This window comes from Anser cygnoides, chromosome Z (genome assembly GCF_040182565.1).
Source record: "Anser cygnoides isolate HZ-2024a breed goose chromosome Z, Taihu_goose_T2T_genome, whole genome shotgun sequence".
NCBI lineage: Eukaryota > Metazoa > Chordata > Aves > Anseriformes > Anatidae > Anser > Anser cygnoides.
This window is the reverse complement of record NC_089912.1, coordinates 17112228-17139408: the sequence shown is the minus strand read 5'-3', so window position 1 is coordinate 17139408 and position 27181 is coordinate 17112228. Positions and strand designations below refer to the sequence as shown.

At 45.7% G+C, this 27181-nt stretch overlaps 1 protein-coding gene and 2 long non-coding RNA genes across 4 annotated transcripts; 1 reads left to right on the top strand and 2 right to left on the bottom strand.

Annotated features, from left to right (window-relative positions):
* Positions 1-289: 289 nt before the first annotated feature.
* Positions 290-4755, bottom strand: LOC136789152 (uncharacterized). Its single transcript, XR_010827988.1, has 2 exons — positions 3959-4755; positions 290-3714 (listed from the first exon to the last, which is right to left on the bottom strand). It is a non-coding gene; the product is annotated as an uncharacterized lncRNA (long non-coding RNA).
* Positions 4756-6855: 2100 nt separating this feature from the next.
* Positions 6856-10615, top strand: LOC125180617 (uncharacterized). 2 transcript variants are annotated; one of them, XR_010827987.1, is made up of 3 exons: positions 7778-7916; positions 8870-9007; positions 10218-10615. It is a non-coding gene; the product is annotated as an uncharacterized lncRNA (long non-coding RNA). The 2 variants fall into 2 exon arrangements; XR_010827986.1 differs by lacking the exon at positions 8870-9007 and having other exon boundaries at positions 6856-7916.
* On the bottom strand, positions 7047-9931 carry LOC125180618 (cyclin-dependent kinase 4 inhibitor B). The gene is made up of 2 exons (XM_066989058.1): positions 9556-9931; positions 7047-8516 (listed from the first exon to the last, which is right to left on the bottom strand). The coding sequence occupies exons 1-2, from the start codon at positions 9694-9696 to the stop codon at positions 8247-8249; spliced, it is 411 nt and encodes a 136-aa protein (XP_066845159.1). The 5' UTR covers positions 9697-9931; the 3' UTR covers positions 7047-8246.
* Positions 10616-27181: the final 16566 nt, after the last annotated feature.

Sequence of the window (27181 nt, the reverse complement as noted above, 5' to 3'; positions counted from 1 at the left end):
GTCAGACGGCCTGTATGCATCTCTGCGTCGTCTGATAAAACTACTAAAATCTGCGAAATTGCAGGTTTATGTCAAACATCAAATACGGCCCCGTGCTAACGATACTGACCCTCCAAATGATCTCATCAAGCTTCTAGACCATAAAAATTACATGGTTGCAACTGCTATTACTAAAATCATATGATGTTTCTCCCACAAATGTAAATCCTCTTTTGCACAATTCTGGTACCAACAAATGACCTCAAATTAATCAAAACACTACAACATACTGTCATTTCCGAAGTGAAGGAAATAATCTCTGAGTCTGGGTGAATGTATTTTGAAAACGACTCTTGCATTGTGCTTACATCTTGGGGAAAGGGAGGAGAGGCCACCCCCAAATAAGCCACCCAAAATAATGTTACTGCAGAAATATGTTCCTGAAGGGGATTAACAGATCTACCTACATTAAATAGTCTCCCTACCTTCCATTTCTCCCCCTATTTCTTTTTAAAGCCATTGCTCAGCAATACAGATCTTCGACACTGAAAACAGATTCATTTCCATACCATGCTATGGGAATCCTGAGAATTGTTCTGAGATGTTTTGATAATAGCAAACAACACGGAGAAAGTAATTTTCAGCTACCAAAAGCAGCCATCTTATGCCCTGTTGAAAGTTAACCAAGCTTAATTTTTTCTCTTTTAGCGGAAAAAAACACCATCGTCGCTGAAAACAAACCAAATAAAAGCCAAACAAAATCGATAACAACAGCACACACTAACACACAAAAGCCACGTACTTCCAAACATTTACTTTAATTATTTTATGCTCTAACAAGTATTTTGTTAATAAGTTTACGGGTTACTCAAAAGCCATAAAAAGACAAACTATAAAGAACACAACACTGGCATTCTCTCACCTGTAAATAGGCGAAAAAAAGTACAAGAAAGGCAGGAGTGGGAATGCGATGGAAAGAATGCATGGAAGTAACCTGATTTACAATAAGGAAAAAAATTAAAAATAAAAATAAAACTGAACAAAAAAAAAAAGTTTGTTCAGATCTATGCTAAAAATGAAACCAAGCTGAAGAATAGAAATGGTTGAACAGTATTCTTCCACTTCTCCAGTTAAAATCTCGGAATATATGCACATATTGGGTAAGAGCAATAAAATCTAACACCTTAATTTTAGACCTTGAGAAGTTGTTCAACAGAGGATTTTTGTTCATAAAAGATGAGATGAAAAACATCAAAAACACCACCGACAAAGAAATACATGTGAAAGTAAACTTTTTTTTGCTGTTTTCCAATTTGTAATTGATTCGTAATTAATTTTCCAATTGATGTAAACTTAGGCACAGCATATTTCTAAATGTGATCCTCTGCCCTAGATGATGTGAAAATATCCTTATGCATATGTTTCTTATACAGACCCCCCCCACCCCAAAAAAATAAAAAAAAAAATAAAAAAAATCTGTCCTTCATTCCTCCATTTTGAGATATGGAGTCATCAGAAAGTGAAATAAACTAATAGCTTCACGTAACCATCTCACAGTCTACAAAAAGTAATTAGGTATCTGTCATGTAAAACATTCCCATCATTAAAAAACAAATAACAAAGCAAAGACAAATAAATAAGTACACACCCGCACACACAAAAGCAAAGCAAACAGGCACAATCTTTTTACACTGTCTTAAGAAATAGGTGTCGATTTTTCCAAGAAAAATAGGTCACTGCGAGGACAATTTTCTGACAGGGTGCATACACTTAGCTGTGTTCCTAAGGACCTACATAGTGCAGGTCCCTGCATCGGACACACTCGGGGGTCAGAAGCAGCTCCTTCGACACTGCTTCAACTAAAGGAGCTCTCTCTCTCTCTCCCCTACTGCCCGGGAAATGTTAAAGCTTGCTGTGTTCTATCTATCTAATTAAGCAATTTTATTTTGAACAATCCTAGAGAAGAGGAACCGACTCTCTAAATAGAAAATAAGGGTAAAAGGAGGCTAGTTTTAAATCGATTACTTATGAAACACAAACTTTTTATAAACTTTTATAAAAAGATTAAAAAAAAAAAAAACTTTTTATAAACCCGAACTTATTTTCCCCCTGAAATATATTTCCATCTTATCCGAATATGAAGCCACCATCTTCCTGCAAAGAAAGTTCCCGAGGACTGTGTGCTAGGTGTTCACTGTCTCCAAGCCGCCAAAATGCTTATGTGCTCCTTAAGTGACTGTAATACTATTACTTTATATGTTGGAATCACCGGGATTAAAGAAAAGTGAAAATCTCGTCTTTGAAAAACACATACCCTTGTCTTAGCTCCCCTTGTATGCTTTGGAATCTGCTTTTCAATAAAGTTCAGTGACTATTCTAGACCTAACTAGCATTTTAGGAGACCTTGATCTCCCTCAAGAGAAACAAAAAGAAGAAAGAAAGAAAGAAAGAAAGAAAGAAAGAAAGAAAGAAAGAAAGAAAGAAAGAAAGAAAGAAAGAAAGAAAGAAAGAAAGAAAGAAAGAAAGAAAGAAAGAAAGAAAGAAAGAAAGAAAGAAAGAAAGAAAGAAAGAAAGAAAGAAAGAAAGAAAGAAAGAAGTAGAGTTTATGGCAAGTGTAGAAAAAAAATAAAAGTAAAAGACGAAAAAAGAAAAAAACAGATGCCACACTGCTTGATCCTTGAAGTTGTTTTTTTTTTTTTTTTAGTTATTAATATATATATTTTGTCCTTTCTACCTCGCATTTACTGTGAGATAAACAGCACCTTGCATATTTATGTTTTACACTCGACATTCGTGCTTTTCAGGGTCAGCCAGAGTTTGTGGTTTCTTTTTCATCTATTTCGTGAAAAAAATCAGAAATTAGGCCTACTAAAAATGCAAGAAACTAGGCATTTTAGGGTTAAAAAGAAAACTAGAAATTGATTCTGATTTTTTTTTTAATTTACTATCACCACACTTGATCGTCAGAAAGCGCCGAGAGTGATTTAACAGGAGCTTGGAGCAGACACAGTGTGAATTGTTTTGTCCCCACACCTCGAGTCTAATAGCTTGAAGGGTTTATTTTTGTTGTTTGCCTTTAAGAAAAAAAAAAAAAAAAAGGAAAATCTCCTTTTTTTTTTTCGTAGGTATTTTCAGGCAATTATTTCCACTTTCCTTCTCTTCTCCCTCTGTCTTTCTGCATAGCCCCAGGCTGTGTTCTCGGTTAGAGAAGGGTGTGTGTTCCTCTGCGAGGATATTACAAAACAACCCTTAAATGCTCACCAAACTTAACAATCGCTTTATTTTTCATTATGTCTGTGATTGTACACAATGATGGAGGCCCAAGCTGCGCTGCGCAGATCCTCAGCAGCCCAGTTTTGCATGCCGAAATCAGGAAAAAGCCTTCCTCTCGCAGCACCCGAGCTCCGGGTGTCTCCGGAGGTCCTGCGAGCGTGAGTTTTAATTACCCTTTCCACCCCTTATTGTGGGTATTTATGTAACAGCGAGGGCAGGCAGAACAGGCCGGTGTATCTCCCTGTCGGCCGCAGCAGTGAAAAGTAAAACACGCTCGGGAAGCAGTGGCCATTTTCTCTCTTCAGGGCAATAGTTTATGTTCCTCGTTCGCTAGGAACAGTCTGCGAGGGGCGGTGGGGCTATTTTGGTTTGAGAGCAGCGCAGAGAAGCAGAAAAGAAAATATCTCGGGGGTCGGGGGGGAGAGAAGAGGCAGAAATAGGTCGTGGAGAGTTGTCAGTAACCTGCCGCGCTCAAAATAAATAAATAAATTAATAAATTAAAAAAAAAAAAAAAAGAGAAAGAAAAAAAAAGAGAAAACAACCCCGAGCATGCTGCCGGGACCGTGCAAACCTCAGTGCTCCCGGTGCAGCCCGATCGCTCCCAGCGGCCGCCACCGTCCCCTCCGCAACCCCACCTACCCCAGATCTCCCCCCTTTTTTCTGCGCCCCCCCCCCCCCCCGCCCCCCGGCGCTCCCCGGTCCCTACCCGTGCCGGGGGCTCCCGCGGCGCCTCCTGCGCAGGACGAGCCTGAGGGCGAGGCGCGGCGGCCCCCATCCGCGCAGCGCGGCGGCGACCCCGCGGAAGATGCGCCAGCCCAGCGCCAGCGCCAGGGCCAGGCGGCGGCGGCGGGGGCGCCGGCAGCGCACGGTGCACCTTATCCGGGGGGGCATGGGCGCCTGGCGGCCCCCGGCGGCGGGGCCGCGGCAGAAATACCTCCCCGACGGGGCCCCGACGGTGAGTCGGCCCTCTCACCCTCCATTCATTGGAGAGGATTTTTTTTTTCTTCTTTTTTTTTTCTTCCTTTTTTCCTCTTTTTTTTGTTTTTTCCTTTTTTTTAATTCTTTTCTTCTTTCTTATTCTTTTTATTTTCTTCTTTTTTTTCTTCTTTTTTATCTTCCTTTTTTCTTCCTTTTTTCTTTTTTTTTTCTTTCTTTTTCTTTCTTTTTTATTTTTTTTCTTTTCCTTTTGGCTAATTACGACTCCTCATTTCGCCTTACCTCCCTCCCTCCCTCCCTCCCCTTTCCCCCTGCCGTTAAACGCCTCCCATGATGATGATGATGATGATGATGGTGATGGCTCCCGCCTCGGGAGGCGGGCGGGCGGCGGGGGATGGGGCCGGGGGGGCGGCGGGGCTGCTCTCCCCTCCCACCGGCTCCCCCCGCCGAGCACGGCCGCCGATCGGTCCGCGGGAGGCGTCCAATCGCAGCCCTCTGCGGGCTTTCAAATAAAGCCTTGACGACATGTCCTTGCCTTCCCCCCCGCCCCCCCGCAACCACACCGCCTCCCGCTCCGCCTGGGGAGTGTGTGGGGGGGGTGATTTCACTTTTTTTTTCCTCCTTTTTTTGATTTTTTTGGGGGGTAACCCCGCGAGTGCCGCGCGGAGGGAGGCGTGATGCCGCCCCGCGACCCCCTGACCGCCCCCCCGGGGCCGCGGCCGGGTCCCGGCGGCGGTGGCTAGCGGATCCGTGCAGCTCTAGGGGCGCGGGCCAGCATTGGCCCGGGCGAGCAGCTATTTCCTCGTCACGTGGCCATTTGAATGCGACGCGGGGCCGTTGCGTAGCGGAGCGAAAAATAATTAAAAAAAAATTAAAAAAGCGGATCTCGTCTCCTCTCCCCCCCGGGCCGGTAACAGACACGGGTAATTAACTGCTTCCTCTCCGCCGCCCCCTTCCCCGGCCGTGTTCGCTGACACCGGCCCGCTTTTGCTTTCGGGTTGGAGGTTGTGATTTTGGGAAGCGCGGGGTGGGGGGCGGCCCGGGGGTGGGGGCAGCCCGGGGGGATGCAGCGCAGGGTTGCAACCTGCCGGCGCATCCCCTCGGGTGGGATGCAGGCGCCGCCGCCGGGCTGAGCTTGGGGTCCCCCATCGCCCCCGTCCCGTCCTAGCGGGGACAATCCCCCCGCCAAAAAAAAACCACCTCCCCCCCTCCCCTCCGGTCGCTGTGTTGGGGTTACCTCGGTGCGGAGAGCGGGGAGGGGCGGTGGGCTGGGAGGCTGCCGGTGCTACCGGAGCATCTTCGCCCTCCTCGGCACGGCTTGGCCCGGCTGGACACGGCACTGCACGGCTCGGCTCGGCTCGGCTCGGCTCGAGGGGATGGGGGTGCGCGAGGACTGCAGGGAGCCGCTGGGGATGGCCCCGGGCAGGGGAGGGGAGACAGCTCCGAATATATGCGAGTGGGACCCCCCCCTCTCCCCACCCCCACCCCCAACAAACACCTCCTTCCCCTGGCTGGACAAACAGAAATAACACCGAAAATAATGGAAGTTTCATTCTTCTGCCCCGGCACGGAGTAACCGTAACAATGCTCATGAAGAAGAGCCCGTAGCGCTTTTGCCTGGAGCGAATCCAATTTCGAGCCTGGGAAACGGGTGACTTAAATCAGCCATTTCGAAATGAAAGCGTCTCTTCGATAGATAGCGGGTTGTTGTTGTGTTGGTTGCTTTTTTTTTTTTTTTCTGATTTTTTTTTTCGTCCCCCCGGCGCACAAGGCAAAACCGTGAGAAGCGAATGCAACGCAACGCCCGCCGGGCTGCAGGGTGCAGGTGCCGGAGCGGCGGTGGGAGGACGAACGTGCACTTCGCTCAATAGAAACCCAAATACCCACCAACGCTGAACGCTTGGCCGAGCATCCATCCCACCTTGTCCGGCTCCACCGGCGGTGCCAAAACCGAGACGTGCGAGGCACTGAGCGCGGAGCTCTCGGAAATTTGCGTTTCTGCTGCTGTGCGCTGCTCACAACCGCTGTCGTTTCCAGGGGGGCTCGCAGCCCCGCAGCCAGTGCCGGTGAGGGAAGACGAGGCGACGGTGGAGCTCCCGCAGCCGAGCCAGCCCTGGGCCGGGGAAACCCTATCCGCCCCCGGTGAGTGTCCCCCGCAGTGAGCAAGGGGTCCAGACCCAGGCGGTGAGGCAGATTTATGGCAATTAGGCACTTGGCGCTGCTGGGTTTTGAGGGAACTTTTGGCAGTGTAAGGAGGGCAACCGAGGGGAGTTGATTATTTTTTTTCCCCACCGATTTTATGCGATACTGTTGGGTTTATAACTGATGTTGTTGTCGTTGCTATTTCACGATCCGTAATGGAAATACTCTAATAACACGTAACGGAAATGGTTTAAATCAAATTCTGGTGCTCGGCGAAAACGACCTTTTAAATACGACCTGGTCTAGCTGAGGTTGGAGGAGCAGCTCATTAAAACCTTACTATTCGTACGAAGGGAGGTCGCCAGGCTCTAGCCTTGCCCTAAATCCATGCCCGGGCTGCATCCCGCCCCCCCTCCAGCTATTGATCACCCTCCAGCCCAGCGCCCGCCGCCCCCCGCCCGTCCCCGTCCTCCGCTGCTCGTGGCTGCGCTGTGCGCCCAGAGGTAGAGCGGCATCATCCCCCGCCGCGATTTTAAAAAATATTCTCTACAAAAATATACGCATATAATAAACACCCTAGGCAATGCTTAACTAAACAAGTGTAGATAAAACGTAACGTGAGCTTTTCGTGAATTTTTACGCGCGTAAAAATGTGGTCGTAATTTAGCGCGAACGTGTTGCATACAAAAAAATCAACGATAAGGAGATACGCAGGCTTGATAGACAATCAAAACGTTTTTATATATACATATGTGTGTGCTTATCTTTTTCCGAAATGGAGACGTTAAATAGATAAACGGCATAACCACGCATTTATAAAATGTCAACTTACACGAAGAAATTATAAAGCAGGCATTGCATGAAATTATGTTGTCGCGAATGGCGTATTTTAATAAATTACATTAAGTTATATAAGCATATATATTATCCTTACTGTTTATGCATAAAAGAGGTGGAAACAATGAATGCACATCGAAGAGAAACCTCTTTTTGCCTCGGATTCTTCACGGGTAGCTCGACGAAGTGCACAGGGTTTACGCCGGGGTGTGAGGTCGGAGCTGCCTCGCCGCTCTGTCTCGCTGCCCTCTCCGTGACCAGCTCCGGGGCTGTCGCGCGTGGGAGGTTCACGCGAGTCTTTCCCACGCCTGTGCAGCCGCAGAGACAGGCATCAGTCCTCAGGCGATTAATCTAGCTCCCCCCGCTCCACCCCACTCCTCCTGCAGGAGCAGAGTCGTTGTATTGTCTTTCGGCTCGGTTGTCTCTTCAACGAGTGTTCCTCTTTCAGGCAGGTTGGGGAAACGCTGGGGCCGAGCCTGGACGTACGATTTTTTAATTTTTAGCTACGTGACGCCCTCGTTTTGCAACAGCCATGATTTCTTGCAAAATATCGTTAAGCTTGCAGTAGCTCAGGGAAGGTCACCTGCACGTATCACGTCAAGCAAGGGCGGCATCGGGCTTGCAGAGACACAAATCGCTCTTTATTTTCTCCTTCCAGGTCCCATGTTTACTAACCTCATGAGAGGAGCCACGGATGCGCCACGGGCCCATGCACAGACATGTACAGCACCTTACGTGGTTTTAAGAAGGTATTTGCCAAAGCCTTAGTTTCCCACTGTTTTGCTAGGGAGAGACAGAGTCCAACGCCCCCGCTGCCCTATTTTACTTAAAGGAGACGGGGGAAGGCGCCTCGCAGTTTTGGGCAAAGGGGTCTGCAGCGCGAGCGGGGGACCCGGAGAGGGAGGGCAAACACGACGCCCAGCCATGACACGAGGTCTTGATTGTGCCATCCGTGCGGCTTTATCCTTCATATTCATCTTCACAGTGTGCAAAAGGGAGAGAGGGGAGGGCAAAGCACGGAGGCGCGCAAAGCACGGGCGGGCAAACCCCCGCCGAACTTCGCCGCCCCGGGCGATAAATTAGGGAAGGGGTCCGTCCGGGGGCTGTCGCAGGAAGCGCCCCACAGGCCCGTGGGGGCCCCCCGCCGCCACGTCGAGGGGGAGGCGGCCGCGGCCGTCGGGGAGGTCGAGGCGCGCCCCGGCGCGGTGCAGCGCCGCCAGCGTGTCCAGGAAGCCGGCGCGGGCCGCGTCGTGCGCGGGGAGGCAGCCGGTGCGCGGGTCGGGGCGGTTGGGGTCGGCGCCGCGCTGCAGCAGCAGCTCGGCCACCCGCGGGCTGCCCAGCATCATCACCTGCGGGGAGGGAGCGAGGGAGACACGGCGTCAGCGGGCCCATACGGGGGCTCCGCGGACCCCTGGGCTGCGTTTTATCCCGCGCACCCCGTCGCGCCTTCAGGCTAAATCCGTGTTGTACAGGGGTGCGGAAAAAAAGCACGCCGGAGGACGGTGTCGGACAGGTATTTCTGGTGAAATGCTGCACCGACATTTTGTAGGGGAGAGTTCTGCAAGCGCTGGCAGCATGTCCTACGTATAGCTCCTGGCATTATTCCTGTTTCGTTTTATTTTTAAAATTTGTGAAGAAGCTGTCTAGAAGCACATCGGAAATTAACTCGGGTTTATAAATCTAGTTTCTGTTGTTCCTCCAGGCGCTACCTCTGTCTGTACGTTCACGGGACTGTAAAATGGGTGCAGCCAGTCCCCCAGAGAGTGCTAGCTGTGTACCTGCAGTGTCTGCTGGGCAAGGCTCTCACACCCGGATGTTTCTGCTCGTCACTTAATACACCGTGAGAACAATTATATATATATATACATACATATAATATATATGTATAAACAGAATAAATAAATATTATAAATATATTATACATACCATACATATTATACTTATTTTATATATTATATATTAAATAATGTATAAATTATATATACATGCATTTAAACAGTATATATATGTGTGTGTATATATATATGTATGTATTATTCCGTGGGAAAGAGGAAAAAATAATAGGCCTTTAGAGCAGAACGTGACGATGAGACGGAGGGGCAAATCCTTCTGAAAAGGTGCCTCGTTACTTTTTATTACATGCTTATTGCGAGATGAGCATTAAAGCTCTCGGTTTTGAGTCATCCTATCTCAGTTGGTTAAAACAAAGTCCGGGGTTGCTGAAACTAAAACCTCTCTGTTGCGGCCGTTGTAGGCTTTCGCAGTTCCACAAAGGCGACGGGAACCGCGGTGCGTCGCCGGCTGCACAGCCGCCGAGCGCGGCCGTCGGGGGGCGGCCGCCGCCGGGACCCCTGCCCCGGGGCCGCCCCCTCGCCCGCCGCTCCCTACCTGGATGGGGGTCCGGCCGAAGGAGTTGACGGCGTTGGGGTCCGCCGCGCCGTCCAGCAGCTCCCTCACCCGCTGCACATCCCCGCGGGCCGCGGCGTTGGACAGCTCGTCCGCCGCCGCGCTGCCCGCCCGCTGCGCCATGCCCCGGCGCCGCCCGGCCTCACATCGACCGCCGCGGCCGCCGCACGGCCGCGATGCCGGCCCGCGGGGGGCGCCCTGCCCATGGGCGCGCCCGGCTCCGCGCCCGCACCCCCGGGGCGACGGCGCCCGGCAGCCCCCGGCCGCCCCCGGCCCCCGCCGCCTCCGCCGTCGAGCCGCCTGCGCGCTGCCGTCGGCGGGGCCACCTCCACCTGCGGGGCCGCGGTCAGCGCCGAGGCGGCCCGCCGCTTGTTTTCTCCCCGCAGCCGGGGCCGCTCCGCCCCGGACCGCCCCGGACCGGCCCCGTCGGGCTCCGCCTCGCCCGGCCGCTGATGTCAGCGGCACCGCGGCGGCCCCGTCGGGGCGAGGCGGCCAGCGGGCGGCGCGGTGCTGCGCGGTGCTGTGCGGCCGTGCGGCTGCCCGGGCTGCTCCCCGCTGCCGGGCCGGGTGGGCAGGGCGCTCGGCGTGTCCCGTCTCCTCACTCCTTCCACCTTTTTTTTTTTTTTTCCTGCTTCTCCCTTTAGGGCAGCGGCGTTTTCGCTTGTGCCTGAGCAAACCGTGAGGATAAGGACTCCGGGATAAGCGTTGGTTTGACGCAGATGCCCGTCAGGACGACGGGGACCGCGGGGTGATGTCAACGACGGAGCCGCTCCCGCATCGCGTTCCTCCGGCTCCTTCTCCACACCTTGCCTCCCCGTCCTTTCCGGGCACCCACGGCCACCGGAGGCTCGCTCCACCCTCCTAAGGTAAACGGCAAACCCTTCCGAGCTTTCCTCAGCTCGCACAGCCACGGGCGACAGACGACGTGCAGCGACGCACTGAGCACGCCGACAGGAGCGAGAGGCGGCTGCGACTCCATTTCCCCCCTGAACTCTCAGCATTGTATATATACATTTATATTAAATAAAAAACCAAGCCGGGACTTTGAACCCTCCCTCCGCACAAACTCCGCGCAGCGCGGACGAGGCCTCCCTCGGCGCGGCCGCGGCCCCGACCCCGCGCCCCACCCAGGGACTCCCCCCCCGGAGCGGGGTCGCGGCGGGGCGGGGGGCTCGGGGCGGCGGCAGCACCACGGACAGCTCTCCCCGGCCGCTGCCCCGCTCCGGCCGGGGCGGGGAAGGGAAGGGAAAGGAGGGGCGGGCACGGGGCGGGCCGGGGGGCGAGGGTCCGTCCGCCCCGTCCGTGCTGCGGGGGGCTCGGCACGCCGCCCCGCTCCCGCAGCGAGACCCACTGCTCGCGGGGAGCTGAGGCCCGAGGGGTCTCCTCGCCGTGCGAGGGTACCATGGGGAAACGAGGAGAGAGAGGAAGGAGCCCTTGCTGCCGTCGCTGCTGTCGCGACAGGGAGCTCTCTCCTCCCCTTAGTGCACCGGAGACAGGCAGGCAGAGCCTCTAAAATCATTATCGTGAGAGGTTTTCCACAATTCCGCTCTGCACCTGCAGCCTGCGTTTCTCAATCCTCCTGCAGTCATGCTGCCCGTATCTCTACTCGAAACAGCTATTATCAGAACAGTGACATTTCTTCCTTGGCCTAATACCTTAGAAGAGCATAGCTATACTACTATACTATCAAGAAAGCTCTCTGTTTTGAGTACCAGACAGTGCCGCTGATTTCCACCGATAACAAACAGAAGGTGGCTAACGGGTGTAGCCAATGAAAACTGTCTGTGTAAAGTCTTCAGTTTGTCTATGGTTTTATTTGCAGTGAGTGGCATGTTCCTCTAATTGAATCAGCGCCAAATCCTGTTTCTATGCGTTCACACTGACTGTTATTTCTACATTCAGATGTGTAGGAACGAGTAAAGTTCCATGCACGACAAAGAGCTTCTTGATATTAAGAGTTGCTCTCGCTAAATTATTGAGCGCTTGTACATAGTTTACTGATTTCCCGATGTCCTCTTTTTTTTTTTTTTATTATTTTGATCTCTTTCCGTCTTAGTGGATTTACACTCAAGCGTTAGGTGCCGTAAAAATACAAAAATAAAGATATTTCAGACTTCTATAATCAAAAAAAAAAAAAAAAAGAGTTAAATCTATATACCCCGGCATCTAGACCACTTTACAGTGCAGCTCCCAAGTAGTGAATGGTATAGCTAAGCTTTAAAAAGACTTCAAACTAATTTTGACAGCAGCAGAGTGAACAGCGCAGTATTACAGAATCAGCTTGGTAGAGACAGAATGCCGATCCCAGCCCTCAGTTAGAAGGCAGATATACACTAGTGACAGAGAAAGGATTTTGACAATGTTTTGCTGCCAATGACGAGGTTCATCCATAAGGTAATAAAAACCAGTCCATTTCTAAAGGATTCGTGCACCTAGTTTGTGCAGGGGATGCCTTTTTTTTTTTTCTTTTTTCATAAAAATAATGAAAATCATCTGTAAAGAAACACAGATTTTCTACTCGTGTTTTTAAATCTCTTGTTACTCCAAGGCTATGTGGTAGATAAGATGCTCAAAACCAAAAACCTTTCTTCACATTGCTCTCCAAAGAGGCTGGGATTTCTTACAAACCTCAAGAAGCAACGTTGTCAAATATTCGTGAATAAAAAATAAGGCATATTTGGTGATTTTTCCAGAAGTTCAGGAAAAAATAATAATAACAAAAAAAATAAAAAAAATCCACCACCTCACACTATCAGAGAAAGGCAGTATACACTCAAAAAAAATGTGCCTATGCAAATTCATAAATGCTTACTCTCCGGACCAAAAAGTGGAAACCCGTCCATGAGAGAAAATACGACACACCACTTGAAAACAGCCTGGCTTTGGAGCTGGAATCTCAGACAGTGTTCTCCTTCTGCTTTAAATATGCTGTTGCTAGTGGAAAGACAGTTTCACTGCCCAATCAGTGGCAGCTTTCAGGGTTTTTACACTCTTTGAAGTGCCTTCTTCCGGTTTCAGAGTTAATTGTGCAAGATTAAATTGTGCAATCATGGCCTGGCAACGATCTGTAAGGGAGGCATTATGCCATTCGCAACTGTATTACAAATGTGTGCTGCAGGCATTTTAAATATCCATATAAACCTTGACAAAACATCTTGGCAAGAAGACATACCTCACAAGCACTACGGTGATACCAATTTCTACAGTCAAAAGGAAAAAAGAAAAATGTTGTGAGATTCAGGAAGATAATTGTTACTATGCATAATGCACAATCAGCTCAATATTACTCAAAAGGAGCTTACCACAAAGGAAAATATTACTTACAGAAAAATGTCATAGATTTCACTGATTAATGGTCTTGAAAAACTTTGTTTTATGACGTGAGCAAACAGCTCAGTGCCACGACAAAATGCAGTTTAGTGCAGGCTACAGAGCTTTGAATTTTGAAAAACTTGTCAATAAAGTTATTCTGCAGTAAAACCTTAATGTGCCTTGTACTGATAAAGCAGGTGTGGAAGTTAGTAAAAATTACCATTTTCAATTCTGTCACTGTTTTCACAGGGGATAATAAACAGAATCACACAGAATCACAGAATCATCTAGATTGGAAGAGACCTTCAAGATCACCTAGTTCAACCTCTGACCTAACACTAACAAGTCCTCCACTAAACCATATCACTAAGCTGATCACAGACTGCTGTTGGAAATGACCAAAGATGTCTGCTGAGAAGAATGGAGCAAGACGGCTTAAAAAGACTATTCGGGGATATCATCACTTGGGCTTGAAAACAAAACAAAATCGTGCAAAATAAGAGAATAAGTGGGAAGTTTAAAAAATCCTCCAGCTCAGTGATAACACTACTGTAAGAGCAGCAGGTCTGCTTACCTTTAAATGAAGGCAACCATTCGGTGCTCCACTCAGATACTACTTGCTGGCAGCAGTGAGACTTAACCTTAGCAGGGGTGAATCTGGCTTTGTAAAAAAGTCTCTTTCCTCCTTGATTTCTTCTGCTTGGTCTGGCAGAAACTAGGCTAGTAATCACTGGGCAGGAAAAAAAATAATTACCGGATTTGTCACAGATTAGCTTTCACCCTTTAGGGAGTTATGTTTGGAGCAGTATGTTCTGTTCTTCCCTTGCTGGGTCTGTTTCTTTGGGAAAGGGGAAGATAGACACCACTGGTGACTTAGCATTGCTTGTGTAGATGGAAATAAACATACAAATAGATGAGAACAGAGAAACATGGGTTCTGGATTTCTTCCAAGTGGAAGTAAAAGCACGAGTTCCAATTTAATTTTGTCTCTTTTTAGCAGTATTGACATGAGTTTGGAATTTGACTTTTTTTTTCCCCAATTGTTCTTTATGCATTCTTTCAAACAATGTGGACCCAAGCACTGCAAAACCCTGCATAGACACAAGCCCAGCAATTTCATGGCTATTTGCTTAGCTGTGCTTGTGATGAACTCCCTGTGTGCTTTGCAATTCTTACTGAAGGTGTAAATTTTATAGGTTCAGTGAAGGAGAGTTTTAAACTTGTTCCATGTGAGGTTACCACATTGGATATGCCACTTGCTTTCCTGGGGATCTTCAATGAGACGTTCTCCCAGAATAGCTGCATCAGTGGTAGTGTAGGTACTCAGCCTAGAAAACAAATCAATGCCAGAGAGCTGTAAGCAACCAAAGCATATGCAGATTTCTATGTACCCAAAGGTTTAGCTGAATACAGAGCCAGGAATGCGGAATCCAGGAAACAGTCAAGATAGGCTATCACATGCCCAGCTTGCTTTTGTGGCATCTGTGTACCAGTACAGCTTGGAGTCTAAGCAATCATGCTCGTCTTCCATTGCTTACCTATAGGGCACTGAGAAAATCTCCATCTCTGTGTCTAACTTAAATGTGTAAGGGTTGTGCTCATAGGCCTGTAAGACAGAAGGAGAAAGGCTGCTGAATTTGTGACCTGCTTGAAATACATAAAGCCACATGCCAAATGGTGCTGTGCACCCCATGCACAAGCTTTGCCTTCTGCAGTTTCAGGGCAGTCATTTTTATAGTGTCTGAAGAAGGCTGTGAGTCAGGTAATGTGCAAACTGAGAGCTGAACTGTGCTTAACACATCAGGCACAGCAGCTGTCTTCCACAATCAGTAAGTAGGTTACTAAATTGCATTAAATTCTCACTGAGCAGGTCTTTAATTAAACTTTTAATACAGTCCTCAAGCATATGCATATGGAGTTACATCATTAATGACAACTCTTCTCTTTCAGCTTTAATGTGTCTATCAGATCTGATTGGAAAATCACAATAGTTTTTTCTATTTGATAGAGCATGCTGTAGTTGAGTTTAGCTGCTAAAGGCTACTGATTTTCTCACCACAATTTAGCTGCATACGAGGTAATGCTGGGAATCTGTAGGTTCAGTTTAGTCTTGCAGTTAGTTATCATTATCAGTTATTGTAGCTCTATAGTTATGTATTTTTATCACCACAAAGAAAAAAGGAGAAAGATTTCTGAGATACAGGCAACTCACACTCACAAGGATATGAATTATTCTAAGTAGTGGGGTTGGGGGTGCACTTAGGTGAATTATTCCAACATACAGAAATCTTGGAATATGAAATTTTAATTTCCCTTAGTCCGTGGACACCAAGGTCTTATTACATTCTCCATTTTTTTTATTCAATCATATTGCCAGCTGATCGCAAAGAGAGTTTTGCTAGCTGAGAGTGCAGTGAACGTTTCTGGATTTTTCACTTGGTAGCTGCGCCTGCCTTACCTTTGAGAAAGTAACACAGGGAGGGGAGATAGGGGGTCAAGACATATTTTAAAAGCTGACCTGCAAAGAATTTGTGTTAAATCAGTTTTGTCTTGCTTTTGTAAAGTCCCTGAATTTTTGAGGAAATGAAAAGCACTAGGAGTTTTCATTCCCTTTAACCCACTCTCCTTTGTAGATCATCTTGAAAATTAATTATCAGGAGTACCATGCCTGATCTTCCTGAGCTGGCTGACACACTACTGGGAATGCAAGAAGCTGGATGCTGTTCACCAGCTATTATCACGCCCAAGCCAAGAGTCACCATATAACATGATTCAGACTATCACACTTTAAAACCCAATTTTTTTTGGTGACCTTTACCTTACCTATTAATTATATCAATTGCTAGGGTGATATTTTCAAACAGTTGCAAAAAGCTAAGATCTTTCTTCTACCTAATCACATAAGCCCAGACACTGGGGCTATCAAAAAGCAGGAAGCAGGATAGTGTTGCTCCCTGGACTGGCCACACTAAGGTGCTCAAAAATTCACCAGAGTGGTGGGGAAGTAGTTTGACTTTAACCACAGCATTGTTTCTCCAGAATATTCATTAAATGCTAGAAATAATTGTAAGTATCATACAAGAGATGAAAAAGCATAGGGTGAAGTTTTAGCTTCTGTACAGCTTGCACTCTGCTTTTGAATATGAACTATTTTGCTCTCCATTTCTTACCAGATTGTTTTAAAAGTATGTATTAGAGCTGCAGGCTTTGCTGCCACACTGACAATAGGCAGCTCTGGAGGTAGAGTGAAGGGCAGAGGGATGAGTTTCGAGACTGACCCTGAATCACAGCCAAAATTCTGTGGGAGGGGAAAGTAATAGTAGTAGATCTAATTGAAGGCGTTCAGTATTTTTTGTACAATTAATGGTTGGATGATGTTTAGCTTTAGAATTTCTTTACTATGCTGCCTTTTTTTTCTTTTTTCTTTTTTTTTTTTTTTTAAATTTACAGTACTGTGCCCAGCATGCCTTATTGTCCAGTTAGCTTGTTTGCAGCTTATTTTGCAAGCAAAATAAGCTTTGGTAAAATACTGAATGCCTAATATGTGTAAAATATCTGCCCATGCAAACATGTACTCTGAGAGCTTGTACTTACTGCTGAAATGTTTATGTTGCATAAATCAGACACGGCGAAGTCTTCCCTACACATCTGAGATGTGTTTGGTCTCAGTCTATGGTCTGCTTTGTGTTTGGTGGTGTTTCTAGCTCATTTTTTGTGATTAGAAATACATTCTTACTACATTTTTTTGGACACGGTCAAAATGTCCTGTTCTATTAGTAAAATTATTTTCTGCTTGAATAATTTCAGGCAGAAATGTGTGTTATGATTAGGTCTGCAGACATAGCTGATGATGAAAGCAAACATCTCCCACAGTAAAATAAGACTGATCAGGCAATCAAATCCGGTATTACACGGTAAAAATATTTTAATCCTCAACGAAAATGTTTTCTATGCAAGAATCCCTAAGCTCAAAATTAACTTATAAAAACACTTCTACTGTTCTTAGCTATCATAATTAGTCATAAACAAGGAGATACCACACAGTCAGAAAAGGCCTACCGTGATACAGTGTTGGTTTCTAAAAGCACATGACCTTGGACTTAAGATATAGTAGGTTTATTTTTAACATGAGCACACAGATGTTTTCTGTAAACAGAGTAATGCAAGGGATTTACTTTGTAGTTTATCAAATGGTTACCAAAATGTGAGTAGGTGGAACAATAAGTGTGCTTTAATATCAAGTATTTTAGGACAAGCTTGGCCAAAATATTTTGTCTTGTCACAAAATATTTTAAAACTACTTCAAATTGATAATTCAGCAATGCTGGCATTCTTGTGGTTTGTATAATGCATACACAGACAGAACAAGGCATTTTATAGGACATGGATAGCTTAGGTGGTTTTAAATGATAAAGAGAGCGTGTTATGGTGTAGTGCAGAATGAAACTGTTTCCAAACCAGATCTCTTCTTCCTGTAAATTGTCCTTTTCTTTCAGACCAGATAAACTGTTAATGTTTCTGTCATTAAAACTTCACTTTGTCAGACTTCTTTTTTATTGTTTTGTTTTGTTTCAAGAGTAAAGTGTGTTAAATTTGTGTTGTGCTGCATTTCAAACTTCTTATATATGAAGTGTTTCCTACAAAAGCTTTGATAAGATGATGTAGAAGAACAATCCTGTTTAGAAATGTGGGATAAGTCATCTCTCTCCTCTTGCAGTGGAAGTGGCATCATGACGCTGGAGGGGCTATCTGCTGGGTGCCAGCGTAGTCCCCGCTGATTGCAATCTAAGATACTCTGTTAAAAATAGTCACCTGAGCATCCTTTTTTCTCATGCTTTTAAATTACAATATGGCTCTTCATATGCCTGTTCACCTTTGCTTAGATGCTACAGCCACTCTATCGCCCTGCTGTCCTTCATAAAATCCACCTTACTAATGCTGTTTTTCCTGGCTCTGAGGCACAGAGGGTGCTCAAAGTGGGGAGAAGGCCTCAGGTTCATCACTTTTCGTGGGCATGCGTATTTTGTGCTGCAATCCACAGCGGTTTGGGATGATTCGTGATGCTGAGCGAGTGCATGAGGGTTCCCTGTGCCAGGGGCAGGGGTCGCTCCTGAACCCCTCACTGCTCTCCTGCAGCAGCAGAAGTTGCTGATCCTGCCACCACGGCAGTGCGAACTGCCATCTGCACTGCGAGCTATCGCGCTGCTCTGTTTCTTTTGGGGGTGGCCCGTGATGGCTGCTATCACCACATTCGGGCATGTGTTTGCTTTGGAGTTACATATTCACGAGGGAGGTGATTGTCTAGAAAACACAGGTGTTTCGTTTTCTGTTGATGCTGCAGTGGCACTGTGCCCACCTGTCAGCTCCAGTGCACACTAGTTAGCATTCCTGTAGGCTCAGATGCCTCTAAACCTCAATGTTTGATATAGGAGTGGAACGTGATAGGAAATATTTGCTTCTGTTAAAAAAAAAAAATAAAATCTATATTAGCAATAATGTAAAACCTGTCTTGCTTTCTATTATTATTTTTTTCCCTTCCTTTCAGTTACTGTTTGCTGCTGCATTCAGTGCATCTCCCAGACTGTGTGCCATCTTGTAACGATCCCTAACATGTACTAATTCAGCACATCTGCTTGGTCACGCCCAACACTCTTGCTGCCCCCTTTAAGGACTACCACCTTACAGCTCCAGAGCCTTTCTGTCACTTCCTCAGCAAAACTGTGCAACATCAGGTGCAGGTTTCTGCATCTGGCAGCCCAGCTCCCTGTGCAGAGGCAGACTGTTAGCACCACAGCCTGAGGCTGCCTGTCTGTTGTTCTTTTTTTTCTGTCACCAGGCTGGCAGCAGCCTTCCCGGCTGGACCCCAGAGCAGTGACTGCAGGCAAAAAGCCTGGGTCACCCAAAAAAGTTGGGTGACTGTGGTGGCCATTTGAGTGCTGGGCTCCCCAGGGACTGGCAGCATTGGCTGGTGGTGGCTGCCCATCTGCAGCACAAACCAAGCAAGTGTTTTCCTCCACATGCTGTGCCAGATTCAGCTTCTCCAGCTGCTCAGCTCAATGGAGAGGACTTCTGACTAGCAAAGTCTGATGTGGTTTTTGAAAGTGAGCTCTAAAAGATTTAAAAAAAAATCTAAAAACTTAATGGTCAGCTCTTAGGAAGTGTAGAATCTTGTAACACTTAGGGAATCGCTCCTCGTCATCTTAACTTTATCCTCTTGTATCTCCTGATTGTACGCCTACCTGAAGGGCACATGATGCGCAATGACCTGTGGCCACTACATGTTTACTTGATATTTATTAAATCAGTGGTGCTGCATGGAGGTGACAGCAAAGAACAGCACCGTCACTTTAGATGCTGCATGAAAGAGCCTTTCAAATGAGCTCTTTGCTTATCTGTTTTCCCCTCTTGCCATCCAGCCATGGGTATTGCCTGCAAGCAATGAGATACCGTTTTTGCTATAAACAGAAGATGAATGTAGATCACACCTGTGGCAGGAGCCACAGCCCCTGACCGTGCAAAAGCCGTGCAAGGCAGGTGAAGCACACATGGGATGCTTGGTGCGCTCCAGCTGCAGAGGACATGAGTCCTGATGTCAGGGCTCATGTGACACCTCTCCATGCTTCGGGAGATGGCAGGCAGCTCAGGGGCACAATCAGGCTTTGGTCTGCTCTCCAAAATGTCTCTATATTAGCGTCCTCACGTTGAAGCGTGGCGGTGTCCCACCTCCCACCTGCTTTTTGCTGTTTGCATCTGTTTTGTGTTTGCCCGTTTCTGTTTTTTGATCGCGGGGGTCTGTCGGAAAGCTGCCAAACGGTGTGAATTTTAGGAGCGGTGCTTGTGCCACCTAGAGGATGCGCGTCGCGGGGCCCGGCCCGAAATGTCGGCCCGGAGCTGGGGACCTGCGAAAAACACCGGCAAGCCAGCAGGGGCTGAATTTCCTCAGAGAGCTCCAGAAAATGGCCTGCTGCCCCTCTGTGCTCGCTAAGCTGTTGCACGTTGCTGGAAAAGGGACTAAGAACACCCCACTCCTTTCCAGGAAAAGGGATAATGCTGTGGTTTGCATGTTTTAGTAGTTCTGACATTTATTAGTGGGTTCTACTTCCTAAGATGCAAAAAGAAACAGCTCTGACCTGAAGAATTCATCTTTCCTCCTTGCCAGGAGCTTCACTTTTAATTTGTGTCTCCTTGTATTTCAAAGCTTGGGTGATCTGACATTTCTGGCATGTACCATCTTTAAGATGAGCTGGCAGAAAGTTTGGGAGACCTTCCATTCTTCTGTCCTGGATAAGGCTACACAGGGTGGAGTGGCTGGGAATGAGAGCAGTTGCTGTGAGAAATGGGAAACCAGAGATAGCAGAAAGGAGCAGAAAATAAAAAGGGATATGAATAGAGGGAAAAATGGAAGTTACAAATACAGAACAGAAAATGTCAGAGAAAAAAAAAAAAGAGGCAGCAAAAGTAAGGAATTTCAGAAGAGCACATGCAGTTGTCTTTCAACCCGGCAGCCCCGCTGGTCCTTAACAGAGCAGCTTCCCACAGAAAAGGGCAGCTGTGAGCCATTGTTGACCATGCCCTTCCTTGCAGTATGTCTTATTTTACCTGGACACAAAGCAGGTCCTGGACCAAGGTCACAGACATACAGATGCTCTCCTATTCTAGAAATCTGGGTTTTCGTAATAGGACCTTGCTTATGAAGAACTGACCTCTGAACAGCCCAGGACTGATCTCAATGAGCATATTTACCTTGCGCTCTCAAATTTCAGTTTGCAATGCTCATTTCTGCCACACCCGGCCCTTTGAGAAGTTGGAAATGTTGGGATGCCTACTGAGTAATGGCTGTTTGTGCGAGTGTTGGCAGCCCAGGAGCAAGATGCAGTCTCATGGCCTCATTCCCCCTGCCCTGCCTCTTGCAATGCATCAGAAAGACTGTGCCCCAGATTTGGATCCTTTCCTTTCCATTTGCTGTATTGCTTGGTACTGAGAGCCTGACTACACTGTATTTTGTGTAACTATAGAGCCTCAAGTATGGCTGAACAACTCACACCATAAATTTTTGTTCACATAGGGCCTACGTTGACAAGGAGATAATTCTGCATGCCAAGAGATCATATGCACCAAGTTTCTTGTGTGTAAGAAACCCTCAGCAGTTTTCAGGCAGGAATCTTTAAGTGCTGCTGCAAAGCAGGATTCATCACAGCAGGCGCTGCCTGACAAGGTCAGGGCCCTGGTTTCAGATCATGCACTTAATTTGGTGAACAGGCCTTGTTAAAGGAAACAGTCCCATCCCTGTGCTGTGGGTTCAAGCCGAAGGAGCAGAGGGGAAGTCGAGTCGTGCTAACTTGAACTCTGCTGAGCACTTGCTCCTTGGAGACATGTAACATCCAAACAGCTGAAGCACAGCTGCAATACCCCGTGATTGCTGCTGCAAAACATACCGACGCTTCTGAAAGGCCAGCAAGTCATGTTCACTAACTTTTCCCCATTTTCATTGCAGTGAAGTATGCTGAAGCCTCATTTGAAGATTTCTAAATAGAAGCTACAGTGACTTGGTGGCTTTAAAGCATTGCAAAGTTGCTTACAGAACAGTTTGGAATAACAGTGAATAAACAGCATACTCTGTCCACATTTTCTCTGATAGGTGACTAAGACCAGGGGATGACTAACCAGGGTCAGAGTGTATGTGACATGGCTTTTCTTGGTGACCTCAACTGGTAACGTCGGCCTCCCTCACAGGGAGACTGTACCATCCGTTAACTTATTGACACCACAGGATCTCCAAGTGTTTTCTGCAAACGGCAAGCCAAGGAATATCAGGGAATAAGAAGTACTTTGGTCTGTGGGAGCATGCTCACTGAGAGAAGCTCACGAAGGTGCAGCCACAGTGGCTCAGGTGACAACCTGTGGCTTGTCTCCTCTTCCACAGCACCATCTTACTCCGGGATAAAGGTGTGGATGCTTTCCCCTCTGTGGAAGAGGCGCAGGCACTCTCACTCCCTCATTTTCTCTAAATGACATATTTAGGTCATTCTCTACTGAGGTTGGCCGGATCTGTGGCTGTCTGGTAGCACCCCGTGCAGCAGCAGAAGGATCTGTATCTGGGACCTTGCAGCACGGAGCAAGGCTGGGCATTTTTGCTTGCAAGAGCTGGCACCTCGAGGCAGCATCAGCATTTCAGGATGTCTCTGCACGGCACCAGGTGACATACGTGGGCATTCCTGCACCATGTGGTGTGCTAGCTGAGTTGGTTATTGAAGTCAGAATGAGAGTGCTCTCAGTTGTTAGGTACCCAGAGTTACACAGCTGCAGATTCAATATGTCCTGTGCCCACATTGGCTAAAAGGCAACTAAAGCAGTTCTGAGAACATGCAGACACTGCAGCAGTGCTTCCTGACTGCCTCTCTCCATGTAGCTTAGCATCTGCTGTTTTCCTGGTGTGATGAAACTCATTAGACTCTTGCATTGAGTGTAGAAGAGAGGGAAGTGCTCAGCTTCCCACTGCAGGGAAGAAGAAAATATGAAAGACCAGTACCAATGCTGTCCTCATCATGACAAGGTGTGGAGGTGGAAAGGGGATAGGTTCTCCTCTTAGAAGATGAAGGGTATACTCAAGAGTAAAGGAGTCATAAGCAGATGAAGAGGTGGCTGTAACCTTGTATCCCTTCCCAGCACCTTTGGGTCAGATGTCCCTGATGAAGAAATCATCACTGGCTCAGATTCAGCATGAAAAATGGGGGCGGTGGAAAGTCCCTTCTTTTTTTTTTTCTTTTCTTTTCTTTTTTTCTTTTCTTTTCTTTTCTTTTCTTTTCTTTTCTTTTCTTTTCTTTTCTTTTCTTTTCTTTTCTTTTCTTTTCTTTTCTTTTCTTTTCTTTTCTTTTCTTTTCTTTTCTTTTCTTTTCTTTTCTTTTCTTTTCTTTTCTTTTCTTTTCTTTTCTTTTCTTTTCTTTTCTTTTCTTTTCTTTTCTTTTCTTTTCTTTTCTTTTCTTTTCTTTTCTTTTCTTTTCTTTTCTTTTCTTTTCTTTTCTTTTCTTTTCTTTTCTTTTCTTTTCTTTTCTTTTCTTTTCTTTTCTTTTCTTTTCTTTTCTTTTCTTTTCTTTTCTTTTCTTTTAAATTTAATTTTATTTTTTTTTTGTCACAGGTGGCTTCCCACTCAGGGAAATGTGGTTCTTCATCTAACCCATCACAGGTCTTGCATCAGCAGGCAGAGTTTTCATTTGAGTCACCTTGATGCCATACCTTCCTGATGAGGAGACCGTTTTGATACCGGCCAGTTCATTTCATTACTTCCAAGCAGGCTCCCAGGGGGCAGCATGAAATTTTGCAGCCTTGAGGAGGTGCTCAGTAGAAGCTGCAAGAGGTGGGCTGGTATTGCATTTGTTTTGAAGATTTCATTCTTGGGTGAAGTCTGAGATACGGTTATATTTATGCTACAGTACGTTCCAGAAAACCAGTCTTCCTTCTGTGAGCAAGATGATTGGGACTTTGCATAACTCTTAAACACACAAAAAAAACATGGTGCAGGACATTTTTTACAAGATCAGTGACATAATCAGCTGGAGGTCTGTGCTCATCTCAAAAGCAGATATTTTTGTTGTTGTTGAATATGAGTTAAGAAAAAAAAAAGTATTTCCAAGGGCATGCCACAGCTCCCCTTTAGAATACCCAATAAACAACATTTATAAAAAAGACTTATTGGAAAGCACCCTAAGAAACCAATGGTGTAAAGCAGTTGAATCCATATAGATATTGTCACCTGAATTTCTATTCTCAAAGACAAAACAAAACAAAACAAAAAAAAAACAAAACTAAAACTATTGCATACTTACATAAGATTAAATATGAAAACATATGTTTGCTTAGCCCTGGTTGGCCTTCTCTAGCAACATGGGGTGGTTTAAAAATGATTAAGATTTTTTTTTTTTAAAAAGAATGCGTTGTGCATCAAATACCAAACTTAATACTGTACACAGTGAATCTGTAAACTGTGACTAAAGGCGAAACATTTTTAAAATGCCTCTGATAATGAAAAGATTTATTGTAAAATATGCCTTAAATGGCCTGAACAAAATGTCCATTGTGTGTGCACAAAATGGCTTTATTCAGCAGTCATTCTAGGATTTAGCCCTTGGTGGGGTTCAGATGCAGGAGGAGAAAAGGATTTGACAGCAGGGGATCTGGAATCCGTAACAAACACCTTTTCAATTCAGGGCAATAATGGTGATGTGATTTGGAATGGGAGAGCTGAATTTGATTATTTTTTCTGAGTACCTGGAGCTACCACCACATGTGCTGATATTCTCATAAAAATGTCTTTAGTGTGCAAGATGCTGAGGTCAGATACTGTACACCACAAAACTGTGAGGCAGGTTCCACCTCTAGATTCAAGAGCTCCTTTTTTTTTGTCAAGAAACCGCACAGCACAGGGTGTTGTCTTCTCTCTTTCTATCAAAGGTTATATCCTACTGTGTTTCCTCATTCCTTGCTAACTTGTACATGCTTAGTGCTCCTGTGAGATCAGCCTTGTGAGCACCCGGAAAAGCACCCAAATTCACCAGCTGCTTTTGGAAGCTTACACGCATGAATCTTTTTTCCTAATTCTCCAGCATGAAAGTCTCTCTCACTTTTGCTCATCCGTGCTCTGTAAAACATCTCAAAACAAAGAACTGTAAAATTTGTCACATGGAGAGGCAAAAAAGAAAGAGGATGTTTTTTGCATGCTTGCTTGAAAGCTATCACATGAGAAAATTAATGTTTCTGAGCAATGTATCAAAGCTTCTTTCCTTTTCAGCTTTCTTCTCACATAGCCTTTTTGTGAAGCTGACCAATCTCTCTCTCTGATGACTTCACACCCTTCTTCTCTTTTATTGTCATTGCTTCATTTTATGGAACATTTGGTGGTACAGCTGGAAGGAGAGGAACTTCAAAAAGTGGAAACCAGATTATACATCAAAGTAGATCTAAAAAATGGGCTCTGAAGCAGCAGGTTCTGTCTCCTTTCACCAGAGAAACAACTTCACTAGATGTTTTAACAGTGTTCCAGTCCAACAGAACCTCCCCCCCACACTTTTTTTTTTTTTTAACCCATTTTAGACACTATAATGCAGCAGTCAGGATTGCTATAACCTGCATCATTGGGCAGGTAAAAACTTGGCTTGATCAAGAAACAATTTCTTCTCCTCATGGGTTGATCTGGAGTGGTACTTCTTTTTGTAGCCTTGTCTCCCTTACGAGTCCTGTACCCATGCTGGAAGACAGGAATTAGTACCTCTTCTTGTCTCTGTTGGCAGCTGGGCTGGCAAGCACAGCTGAGCAAACACCATGACCACACCATTGCTGTGAATTACAAATTTTGGTGTACCTATATGCCAAGAAAAATCACTCATGGTGGCAAGTAAAACGTATCAAGGCTGTGCTCAGTGGTTGTGTCACCAAAATGTCGTACAGATCCCCTTGCTGTAAAATGCAGTGGAGTTTAAGTCAGACCTAAGCTAAAAGGCACCAGCTATGGATCCAGCCGACAGCTTCCCTCCTAAATGTTTTATAAGTCACCTGCTAATACATAAAGTTACGGATACTAGAGAGCCTACACTTCCATTTCTGTGTTTGTTTTTAAAGTGCCGTTGACACATTTATACATGTCCAAAAAGGCAGCTTCAGCAGAACAAAAAGAAATCTTTGAACACAATGTAGAGCACAGGGGTTTGGGGCATTGTTACTTGAGGGTCACTCTACTTGATTTTGCCATGTAAAGGAGGTAGCAGTTGGATAATAATGAAACATAGTCCACTAGTTTTTGTCCATATATTTATACATATACCCATATATTTCAGGCTAGTCATTAGTCTTCTGCAGGTCATTGAAAATTGCAGTTCTGTGGAAATGAAAAACTTAGCAGAATTTCTTAAGCAATAACACTTTGCTAGAGGAAGATGCAAATGGTCTTGATATAGCCCACTCTATTCTATTTCTACAGGTCCTACCAGCTGGATGTCATTTGAAAATAACCAGGGTAAGACGATGGTTATTTAACTGCCAAATTTATGTTCTAGAGATCCTTGCTTCATTGTTTAGCCTAAGAGACACCTGAAGACTCCCGATGCACAAATTTGCATTTCTGTAGCTCTTTAGGTACATTACCAGAACAATCAGTATCTTAAAATACAGTGGAGAGCCAAATGTGCCAGACATGCCTGAGCCCTGCTGTAATAAGCTAGCCATTTCTGTGCCACTTTGATGCAGTAGGAATTATCACAGCATTATTACTAAAATAGGAATTTCATACATAAAAAAAAATATCTCTACAATGTGATGGGGTTGGAGACCTTCTTTTCATAAATCTGACTTTAGAAACTCTCCCTCCTTTCTTCAAGGGGTTTCACCACATCTTCCACTTCTAGATGAGTACTCTGACCACTGAGAGATGACAAACTCACCACTGGCTGTCTCTCAGTTCTTAGGTTCAGGAACAGTGGAGCCAACAACTTGGGTACTGAAAGGAAGGATAATATCAGGAGAAGAGGTGGGGTTTAGGTTCTTGTCTTGTCTTCACAAAGTGGAGCAGCTTCAACAGGAGAGACTTAAACATCTCAAACTACTTCACTGCTACCCCTAGTTCTGTTTTGTGAAGAAAAAAAAAAAAAGTAACATTTTTTACATGTTCGAAGTTTCTTTATATTCTTAGAGCTATGGCTATGACTTTTAAGCTGAAACAATAGGACATTTGACAAGAAGAAGACACTGGTTCCATATAGGAGGGATATGAACAGCCTGAGGCTCAGCATGGAGCAGCCTGGGCTGAAATAGCTTGTCAGATATCACTACAGCCTAAATAATTCTCTTCCAGGAAATAAAATTTAATGCAATTTAGGACAATAGGAAGGAACATAAAAATAACTAGGTTAAACCTGAGTTGGGGATCAGTGGGAATTTTGAAGAATAAATGCTTAAAGTTACAAGAACAAATAAAAGGAATTTCTGGTACAGCAAACAAAGTGGCACTGATAAAGCAGTAGACACTTTTTCAGATTGTTAAAAGCTAGAGGATCCATGGAAAATGTACAGAGTTTGTACACGTCCTGGTTTCTTTTTGCAAAAGTTTTTGCTGGATAATGGTTAGGCAGATACTCGATGCCTGCTATCTTTAAGCAGTAGAGATGTGATCAGCAGTTCCTATGAAATAAATAAGCACTAATGATTTAATTGTAAGTGTCAGATAAGAAAACAGAAGAGATGGCTAAGGGGTAGGATTGATTTCTAATTTGGCTGTTCTGTAATCTTGATCAAATAGGTCAATTTGAAA

Bases quoted from the DNA above. Each gene is read 5' to 3' on its own strand.
- LOC125180618 (XM_066989058.1), bottom strand. From the start codon at position 9,696: ATGGCGCAGCGGGCGGGCAGCGCGGCGGCGGACGAGCTGTCCAACGCC. The intron at 8,517-9,555 runs GTAGGGAGCGGC...CCCTCCCCGCAG, and splicing joins TCGGCCGGACCCCCATCCAG to GTGATGATGCTGGGCAGCCC.